The following is an 11,052-nucleotide window of genomic DNA, read 5'->3' on the forward strand; positions in this document are numbered from 1 at the left end:
TCAGCAGACGCTTCTACACACATTAGTGAGAGAACGGGTCGCTCTCAGGAGCTCAGTGAACTCAAGCGTGGGGCCGTGATAGGTTGCCACCTGTGCAATAAGTCCATTCCTGACATTTCCTCACTACTAAATATTCCACGCTCAACTGTTAGTGGGATTATAACAAAGTGGAAGCAATTGGGAACAATAGAAACTCAGCCACGAAGTGTAAGGGCATGTAAAGTCACAGAGCGGGGTCAGCACATGTTGCGGTGCACAGTGTGCAAAACTTGCCAACTTTCTGCAGAATCAATAGCTCCAGACCTCCAAACTCCTGTGGCCTTCAGCTCAGTGTGTAGAGAGCTTCATGGAATGGGTGTCCATGGCCGAGCAGCTCATCCAAGCCTTACATCACCAAGTGCAATCCAAAGCATGGGGCGCAGAGGTGTAAAGCAGCTGCCACTGGACTCTAGAGCAGTGAGACGTGTTCTCTGAGTGACCAATCACACTTCTCTGTGTGACAATCCAATGGATGAGTCTGGGTTAGCCGGTTGCAAGGAGAACGGGACTTGCCTAACTGCATTTTGCCAAGTGTGAAGTTTGTTGGAGGGGGATTATGGTGTGGAGTTGTTTTTCAAGGGTTGGGCTTGGCCCCTTAGTTCCAGTGAAAGGAACTCTTCATGCTTCAGTGTACCAAGACATTTTGGACAATTCCATGCTCTCAACATTGTGGGAACAGTTTGGGAATGAGCCCTTCCTGTTCAGACATGACTGCCCACCAGTGCATGAAGTGTCGGTCCATAAAGACACAGATGAGTGAGTTTGGTGTGGAGGAACTTGACTGAACACCTTTGAGATGAATTAGAGTGGAGACTGAGAGCCAGGCCTTCTCGTCTAACATCAGTGCCTGACCTCACTAATGCGCTTCTAGAAGAATGGTCAAAAATTCCCATGAACACACTCCTAAACCTTCTGGAAAGCCTTCCCAGAAGAGATGAAGCTGTTAGAGCTGCAAAGGGTGGGAGAACTCGATTTCAATCCCTACGGATTAAGAATGGGGTATTATTAAAGTTCATCTGCATGTAAAGGAAGGCATCCCAAAACTTATGGCAATATAGTGTATATACTGTCCAAAGTTTTGGGTTAGGGTAATATTTTTATGTTTTTAAAAAGAACACCAAGGCTGAGTGTATTTGATCAAAATACAGTAAAAACAGCAATACTGTGAAACATTATTGCAATATACAAATCCTGTGATCAAAGCTGAATGTTCAGCATCATTACTCCAGTCTTCAGAGTCACATGATCCTTCAGAAATCATTCTCATATGATGATTTGATGCTCAATAAGCATTTATGATTACTATCAACGTTGAAAACAGTTATGCTGCGCATTATTTCTATGTGAAACATTTATTGTTCAGGATTCTTTAATGAATAGAAAGTTCAAAAGAACAGCATTTATTTGAATCTTTTGTAACATAAATGTCTATACTGTCACTTTTGATCATTTTGATGCATCCTTGCTAAATATAATAATAAGTATTAATATCTTTTAGGGATTTGGGGTAAGATTTTTACAGATTTATATATTTTTTGTGATGATAAACCAACACACAAACATCTCGAGACCAGGGCCCGTATTTATCAAGCTTCTCAAAGTGCTATTTTAGTCTTAAGTGCTGAGAATTCATGAAATTTACTCCTACTTTCAAACTTAAGTATAAAAGCAAGTTATCAAATTTCTTATAGCTAAGAATCACTCTTACTCTCCCAGTTATTTAAGACGGCTCGAGAGGTCTCTCAGGTGGTCAAGAGTGTCCTGTAGGGGCTTGTGATGGCGCTGAGGAGACAGAGACGTGCGCAAATCTTTCAAGAGAGGGAGAATGTGTTCGAAATGTTTGACGATGAGTTAATCAAACGGTATCATTTGGACAGAGCAGGCATCATCTTTTTCAGCGCTGGTTAATGTTGGGCTTATAATAAAAATGTAAAAAACGCGGTTCGACTAATTCAGCAAGCAGTAGCGATCGCTTCTTCCTCCTGCCAGTTCGGTTTTCTTTTGGAATCCATGGTGGCTAGTTTTATATTTTTTAAAAAAATATCTAGGGTATATATAGGCAGGTCAGTTAACAGCACATCACTTTAAAACTTTTAATTAAGACATGGTGGAAAACATGATTATCTTTCATGTCAAATGTGTATATTATAATGTATTCTCTTGAAAACTCTTTATTGTCAAATGTGTGTTGGATGTAAACTCCTCTTAGGAACGTCACCATTCAATGTGAATTTATCTGAGGATATTCTTAAATATAAACATCTATTCAGTGATTGGTTCATACGTATGACATCATCCAAAATCCCATTTGTGGCACAGCAAAGTGTCGTGAATCCACTCTTAGACTAGCACTTCAGATTTAGTCCTACACTTTACTTAAAGTATGATTAGGATGCTTGATAACTCACTTTAAAGCGCAGCTTTGAGCCAAGAATTGTCAATTCTTAGCTGTGTTCTTGTGAGTAATTCTAAAATGTTTGATAAATACGGGCCCTGGAGATCATAAATACTTGGAGATCTTTTGAGTTGGGCAATTAAGAAATCGCATCTCAACCATCAATGAGTTTCACCTAGCGGACAACCAAATGAGCAAATAATTCCCTAGAAATGACTCATATCTAGACAACAAACTCATTTTGCACTATTCACTACTCGTTAGAGAATGTCATACTTTTGCTTCACTTAGACTTTTACCTGCTTCTGGCTCAAAATGATGAAAATTATAAAATGCTTACATTTAGTCTCTAACCTCTCAGATGCCATCAATATTCTCTCTGTTTTCCCCTCAGATCAATAATAAGGCATGTGGGAATGTATCCGTGCCTCGTGAAGTGGCTCAGGATGCACAGAAGGTTCAGGAGCTGGTGCTGAACAGTCCTCTGGGCGCCCGACTTCTCTCTGACCGCGTCATTAAGAGAGCCATCCTCTCACCCAGAACTGCCCTCATCAACTTCCTGGTGGAAGAATGACACGGCAGGATGTGCGTTATTGGAGCTTTGGATCCAGAATGGACCGTACATGAATGGACTCTGATATCCAAAGAGCCATATCAGGAGTACTGCAACAATTTTTTGGAAAAGGGAACAATGAACGAGTAACAAGATGTTCTGCAATGTTTCTCTCTGCTCAGGAGAAAATAAAAAAATTATCTTTGCTGCTAAATAAAGAGGTTTTAGATGATTTCAGGTTTATGGGATACATTCTTTGCACCTCTCAGCCCTCGTCACCAGACTCTAGGCCAGTGTTTTGTAGCGAGCTATTTCTGAACACCCAGTTTTAGCCTGACATTACAACACCTCTGACATGGAGATGTGGAGATGTGGAAATGCTGTGCCTTTAGGTCCCATAACTAATATCGGTAACACTTTATTTTAAGGTTCAGTTATTAACTATTAACTAGTTGCTTATTATCATGCATATTACTAGGATATTGTCTGTTTATTAGTACTTATAAAGCACATATTAATGCCTTATTCTGCATGACCTTATTCTACATCCCTTAATCCGACCCAATACCTAAACTTAAAGCTACAAAAACTACCGTACTAACTATTAATAAGCAGTAAATCAGGAGTTTATTGAGGCAAAAGTCATAGTTAATAGTGAATATGTGTTCCCCATACTGAAGTGTTACCCTAATGTCTCACCCTGAGCTCATCTAACGCTCACCCTTTCCTGTATGGAGTCTTTAATCATATGCTGGTTGTGTTGGGCCTACACACTATAGATTGTGCTGTAGATAACACTGTGTGTTAAATTATTTTATGGGAATGCTGCATCACAAGTACACTGACATTTTTTTGGTCTAGGAAAGGATTTTTTTCTTCTTACTTTGAAGTTTGAAACAACTATTAGATGGTGTTTGAACAAAAAATGTGTGTTTGCAGTGTGTGTTTACAACCACCCTATAATGGTGAAAAGTAGGAGTGTAACGGTACACGTATTCGTACTGAACCATTTTGGTACAGGGCTTCGGGTTCAGTGCACGTGTATCGAACAGACTTCAGTCCGAGTTCCCACGAACATATTAAGTATTCAGTTCATTTTATCACAAAATTCAAATGATAAATGCCGTTTTGCCGCTCTTTAATGTGTCGTGACGGATCACCGTACTGTATAGGCGTGTCAGTTCAAGTGCCAGCACGATGCGCAAGTGAATGCGATCAAAGCCTAGTCAAAGAACAAACGTGTTGAAGGATACATTACTATTTACTGAAGCGTATCATATGTCGTGAAATCGCTCAATCTGTTTCATCCGCAGAAGGACGTCTATAAAACAGCTTGTAATGTCAGGTAGTATCACATTCACCTCAGAAGTCATTCAGTGTCCACAGCTGTTAGTTCACCAGAGAGATGAACTCTTTCGCTAAATATATGCCCTATATTAGCCCATATATAATAGTCTACTTTTTTGGTTTCTGAGGTCTATAACCCTAGTGAAAATCCATCCCATCCTCTTTTGGTAATTATAATCAATAAATCATAATCAGTGTCTCAGAATATAAAATATGGACGTAGTGTCCGTGACGTCACCCAGGATTCCAATAAGCCGTTCTGAACATAGACAGTAAAAGAAATGGACGGAGCGATCCCATTGCCTTCTACGGCGTTAAGTGATGTCAGTATAGGAGCACTCACTTCCTGATGGCTGAGCGAACTGCGCCGGCTCAGACTGAGCTTGACGACGTAGATGTGACGTGAGCCTCCTGTCTGACAGCTGTAGGTCTTCTAGTAGTTGTGGAAAGTGAAATCTGAATCCCGTTGTTTAAATATTTTCTCCCGTTGCTTTTGGCTCACTATGGGCTTCTCCCCATTCTTCCCCCTTGACTTTATCAGACTTTATGTCTCCACGTCCCCCGACTGTCTCATAGACCGTAAAAGATTGCCTGCGAGCGTCTCCTCAGGTCTATACGGTAATTTCTCAACTGTGCGACAGGGTCGCGTTGGTTATGACGCAATCGTTAGCCTATTTTTACAAAAACAGCTTCTGCGGGGCGATAGTGTAAGATACAAGGTAACGGAGCCTTTTATGCATTGTCGTGTTTCTTTAGAAATAAACAATGGACAAATGGAGTCTTTAAACGTCTCAGATGTAAAGTTATTCACTGTCAAAGTGACTCAAAAATGAATGGGAGTCAATGGGATGCTATCAGCAGGTGATGGCTTGGTTAGCAATGGCCGCCCCTAGGGGTGGAACGCTTTCCGAGCGCTAGATTACCCCCTTGGTTCTGAAGCGTAAAGTAGGGGCGAGCTGGCCGTCGCCATCTTAGTAGCGCGTCATCGCGTGTCACACCCGGATAACAGAAAATGAGCAAAAAGGCGGGATGTGGGCGGAGCTTAGGTGACGTAATGACTATAGACGGCGGATAAATGGCTATCCACCTGTCACTCAAAGTAACCACGCCCTTAATTATGCAGAACTTTAAGGCTTTATATAACGTAAACGAATGAGTTATAAAAAAATTCACCCCCCTCACAGTTGTCATGAAGGTCAAAATTAGCCGTATAGACCAAAACCACAATTTGTCCCAGGCTGTAAACATGTTAATTTCTGCTGTAAAGTTGGGCATTTTACCATGAGTCAATGAGATTCTGCTCCCCTCTGGAGCCTGCCTCTAGTGGCCAGTCGATGAATTGCAGTTTACATTACTTCTGTATTGGTTTCAAGAGAGATCGCGGGAGGTTTCCGCTTGATCCCACCCATGACTGGTGACAGACTCCGCCCTCTTCATATAGCTTCACCAGAGCACTTACAGCAGCGTTCAAGTAAGAAATGTGTTCTTAAAGGGATCCCATGGTGTTGAGACTTGTATGGCTTAATATAACATAAATGATGTCTCTTACTGAATTATGTGGTAGAAAACCCATGAAAGATCTACGTTATTTAAAAAATCGATTTTATATTTGGACCATGGGCGGCGCCATTTTGTTTGCGTTCTAGGTTGATGACGTAGAGTGGTTGAACTCCTCAATCAGCTGGCATTACCCGTTGCTATTTTTACCACAACGCAACTCGAAAATTGTTTCAGACTTAAACAAAACAAATGAATTGCTTTGTAATTGTACTTAAAACACACTCAAACATACATGTGCACACAAACTCACCTACACAAGTCACAAACAGATCGGCGGGCGCGCACACACACACCTGACTGCTCTGTCTCAATCGCATGCATCATCACCAAAACATCCTGCCTCTCTTCCTCACGTTACTTTATCCCATCGTCCTACCTAGATATTTCCTTTTGCTGGTCACATTAGGCATTATAGTTAATCTACTATCAACAGTCTATCTGGGGAACAGGATGTGTTGAACAGGATATCAACAAAGGGAATAGATTGAGGGTTATGTATGCGCGCGCAGTGCGTGCGTGTGTGTGTGTGTTCGCGCCGATCTGTTGGGCTGGGTGTGTGTTCGCGCCGATCTGTTGGTGTGTGTGTGTGTTGCTGTGTTCGCGCCGATCTGTTGGGGTGTGTGTGAGTCTGTGTGAGAGAGAGAGTTTGTGTGCACATGTATGTTTGAGTGCGTGAAGTCGGACAGCTGTTTGTAAATCGGCTTTACTCGTTATTGCGGTGGAACGTGAGACTGAATGACTGCACTCGAACATGTCCACTATGGTGTCGGACAACACTACAAATGTCCGTCCCTTCAAATAATGCCCTATTTAAGGGTATAGGGTCGATTTCAGATTCAGCCCCTGTCGTGGAGACTGAGCAGCCCAACATCTCGATTGAGACAGAGCCTGTCGTGTGCGCGCCCGCCGATCTGTTTGTGACTTGTGTAGGTGAGTTTGTGTGCACATGTATGTTTGAGTGTGTTTTAAGTATAATTACAAAGGAATTCATTGGTTTTGTTTAACTCTGAAACAATTTTCGAGTTGCGTTGTGGTAAAAATAGCTACGGGTAATGCCAGCTGATTGAGGAGTTCAACCACTCTACGTCATCAACCTAGAACGCAAACAAAATGGCGCCGCCCATGGTCCAAATATAAAATCGATTTTTAAAATAACGTAGATCTTTCATGGGTTTTCTACTACATAATTCAGTAAGAGACATCATTTATGTTATATTAAGCCATACAAGTCTCAACACCATGGGATCCCTTTAATAAAGCTACTAAAGTTATTCAGTCAAGAGCAGTGAGTGATTTTCTGATTGTCTTTGGTTTTGATTCATATTAACAGCAGATATATTGGTATTTGACCGTTTTAGCGCAATAAGACATGAAAGAGAACTTAGTTTAATACTCGCGGGACGCTCTGTCTGACATCCAGATTTCTTTGCATGTGTGCTCAGAAAACCATTATCAGAAGTTTAGACCAGTATGGCTTTAAAAGGGATGCAGATAATAAGCTTTCATAATGATGAAGAACTGCAATGTCACATAAGTGTGGACGCAAAATACATAATAATCAAAACCAGATTTTTTTAATTTATTTTTTGGCGAAGCATGAGCTGTACAGACTCCGCCCTCTTCTGTAAAGTGGGTGGAACAGCAGCTCATTTTGCATTTAAAGATACATGCATGAAAACTTAAACATGGGCATTTACAACATGGTGTAATACATGATCATGGGGTATTTAGAGAGATGAAACTTCAGACACATTCTGGGGAGGCCTGAGACTTATATTACATCTTATGAAAAGGGGCATACTAGGCCACCTTTAACAAATAATTACAAGAACACACTGAATTAAATGTGAACATTTGAAGTAGAAATACTGAAATGGCATTTTCTTGTCAAACATAGTCCAGTAATCTTGTTTTATTTACAACTTTGGGGAAAAAAAATCAGTGATGCAGAAAATCATTGCAAAAATATACACTTACATGAAAATTGTTGATGCAACATACCCTGAGGAATGTATTATCCAATAAGAATTGCTTACATAATTAGCTTTTCTTGCTCTAACCACACCCCCAAAACACACATACAGTTCACATTTCTATCCCTCAGAGATTTTGGTCTCAGTGTGCTTTAGTTATAGTCAAGGAAGGACAGATTTTACTGTATCTTTATGAATAAAGATCTTCAAAAGATTCTTCAAAAGATTCTTCAAAAGATTCTTCAAAAGATTTATTCAAAAGATCTTTATGAATAAAGATCAAAAATCTTCAAAACTGTTTGCTAAGCTAATGTTCCAATAACAAGCCAAATCAGCAATAAAATTGTATCAGAAATTTAGCTTTTGTGTTTTTCAAGCCGTTTCAGAAAACGCTGCATGTTGAAATTATAATTCATGGAGGTCGTGTCAGATCTCTTTAAGCATATTGTGACGTACATTAGAGTGAAAAAGTTTATAAAAAGAATAAAATGTGAGACAGGACTGGATTGAAAGAAAGGGGCAGAGATTAAGCAGAGTAAAAGATTGGAGAATCCTGTATACGTCTTTCATTTCACTGAAAGATCCAGTTAGGATATTTTAATTAAGAAATTACAGTCAAAAACGTTTTCTTTCATTTTTCTGTGGAACATAAAATAAGAGATTTTGATAAATGTCTCCAACCAAAACTGGTAACACGGGGTGAGTGAATTAATTTTTCAGAATCTGAATCTGAATTATTGCCAAATATGCTTACATACAAAATAATTTGTTCTGGTGAAGCTTCCAGTACACAGAAAAAAATAAAAAATAAAAAGTCATAAGATTAATAAAGTGAATATTTTTAAAGTTTTAATAAATATTTTTGGAGGATTGCACATTTAACAAAGTCAAAATTGTGACTTAATTGAATTTAACTGAATTGTGTACATAAAAGACAAGAAAAAGTATGTTTGCTCAAGAGTGTGTGTGTGTGTGTGTGTGTGTGTGTGTGTGTGTGTGTGTGTGTGTGTGTGTGTGTGTGTGTGTGTGTGTGTGTGTGTGTGTGTGTGTGTGTGTGTGTGTGTGTGTGTGTGTGTGTGTGTGTGTGTGTGTATTGTTTACGTGAATTTAAGTATTCAGTTGTTTGAAGTGAACATAAACAGTAGAGAAAGAAAACACATGTGTATCAGTGTAATGGATCTGTGCGTCCGCTCTTAAAGTGACAGCAGCCTAATAAACCTGCTGCCAAATATTGAGATAATATTAAAAATATCTATATGGCCGTTTTCTCCATTGTATCGATGTCAAAACTGTGGCCAGTGAAAATGCTGAGTGGTACTTTGGAAAACCACTTGCCACAGTGGCTGCTGAGCTAAAACGTTAATCTCAAGGCCTGCCCTTACGAAAGGAAAATATATTTACCAATATATTTTCTTGAAATATATTTTAATATATGGAATAATATATTGATGGTATTATAAAATATATTATATATTCATGCAATATATTGCAAAATATACAAATGATTGCCGCTTTCAATATATTGCAATATATTGGAAAATATAAATATTAAATCCCATATGTGTGAATATATTGCATGATATTTTCATATATATTGCAATATATTTTTGTTTCGTAAGGGTGTATTCAGCAATATAATGGTATCATAAGTTTTGGGTGAACTATCTTTAATTTTAAGTTAGGGAGCCTAACGGATGAAACCAGGACATATTTCCATTTGTAGTGACTAGTCGGGACACTGGAACACATCATGTGAAACCACAGAACAATAATCTGAAGGTAATGATCTCCTCTACTGAGGTCCTATCAGACCGCTTTAGCGATGCCCGTCATTCCCTTTGGAAATGAGAACGGAGAGACTTGAGTCATCACATTTCAACACTGGAGTAATTTGGCCCCATTTTCTCAGTCTCGGCAGCCCAACCCAATGACACAATGTACACTGACACCACGCTCGAGTTAGCGCCTCGCTAAATGGGTTTCGCCTTTATATGCTGACTGTCTGACCTTCTCCAAACGCATCAGAGAGTCTGTCTCTCAGAGTGAACAAAAAGATGGGAACTGGCATAAGGGAAGCCTTTCATGGCAAATGAAGTGTTATGGCTTCAGGGCAGTGCCGTCCTGGGACAGTCACTGACAGAACCTCTGTTGTTCATGTTACTCAGGAACCACACGTGATTCAGGCTGAAATTGATCTCCACTGCTGTCCCTGATGGTCTTATCTAAGTGACTCACTGATAAAACACGGAAGAATCATTTTCCCAGAAGTCCCACATTCCTCAAATCTGCTGACTTTAAAAGGAGGAAGGGATTTTTTCGTCCCAGATGACATGTGACTTGTGAACTTGATATTTTTAGAGTATTCGTTTCCTGTGTATTGTCTTTTTGTGTTGTTACTGTATTCACATTAGGGGTTTGTTCTGTTATTAGTTCATTTTCTGTCATCATTTATTCACCCTAGTGTCCTTCCTTCCAAACCAGTAGGACTTTCTTTCTTCTATGGATATTTAAAAGAAGATATTTTGAGAAATGTCTTTTTAGACCATACAATGGAAGTCAATGGTACTCAAAACATTTGGTTACCAGAATCCTTCCAAACATCATCATCTGGGCTTCCCTTTAGGTCTAAATGTTAAACTCTTCGTATTGTTTCCTCAAATCATGTTACTTGTTGAGGAGAGGAGTTTTATTACTTTTCTAAAGAATCGTATGATTGATTATTACTTGGCAGACGATCATTTAAGCTTAGAAATAACTTTTTTAAAGACCCCAAACATTTATATATTTAGATTTTAATAATATTAATTATATTTTTCCCCATTTACTTCTCATCTACCTTTATGCTGTTTTGGTGGATATGAAGTAGGGCTGAAAGATTAATTGCATTTGCAATAATATCGAGATATGATAAAACAGGATTTTTTAACCGCAAATGCTGCGATTACACTCTGGTCACATGAGAGTAAAGTCCAATACTTCTATGTCGATTGACTACAGCGTACACTCGATACAGAAGTATAAATTGGGCTTTACATATGCTCTATGTTAGCCTGACAAGCCAGACCCACATGAAGATGTTTGGTCTGGAAACTCCCCATTGACAGCTCAATCTGAGGGGCGGATAAACGGTTGTCTTTCAAACTCCCTCTGCACGCGATAGGATAGCGCTACAACCAACCAGAGCA

The 11,052-nt window shown here is 39.5% G+C and overlaps 1 protein-coding gene across 2 annotated transcripts in view; it reads left to right on the forward strand.

The window, feature by feature from the left end:
- Positions 1–11,052, forward strand: part of lars2 (leucyl-tRNA synthetase 2, mitochondrial) — a 182,832-nt gene extending 171,780 nt beyond the window's left edge. The window contains exon 18 of one of the 2 annotated variants that reach the window (XM_067449360.1): positions 10,917–11,052. In XM_067449360.1, the coding sequence (XP_067305461.1) occupies positions 10,917–11,027 (111 nt within the window). In that variant the 3' untranslated portion in view covers positions 11,028–11,052. Of the gene's footprint in view, positions 1–2,828; positions 3,220–10,916 lie in introns of those variants that run through there. The other variant, XM_067449359.1, reaches the window with a different exon arrangement.

The sequence above is a fragment of the Pseudorasbora parva genome, chromosome 7 (assembly GCF_024679245.1).
Source record: "Pseudorasbora parva isolate DD20220531a chromosome 7, ASM2467924v1, whole genome shotgun sequence".
Classification (NCBI taxonomy): Eukaryota; Metazoa; Chordata; class Actinopteri; order Cypriniformes; family Gobionidae; genus Pseudorasbora; species Pseudorasbora parva.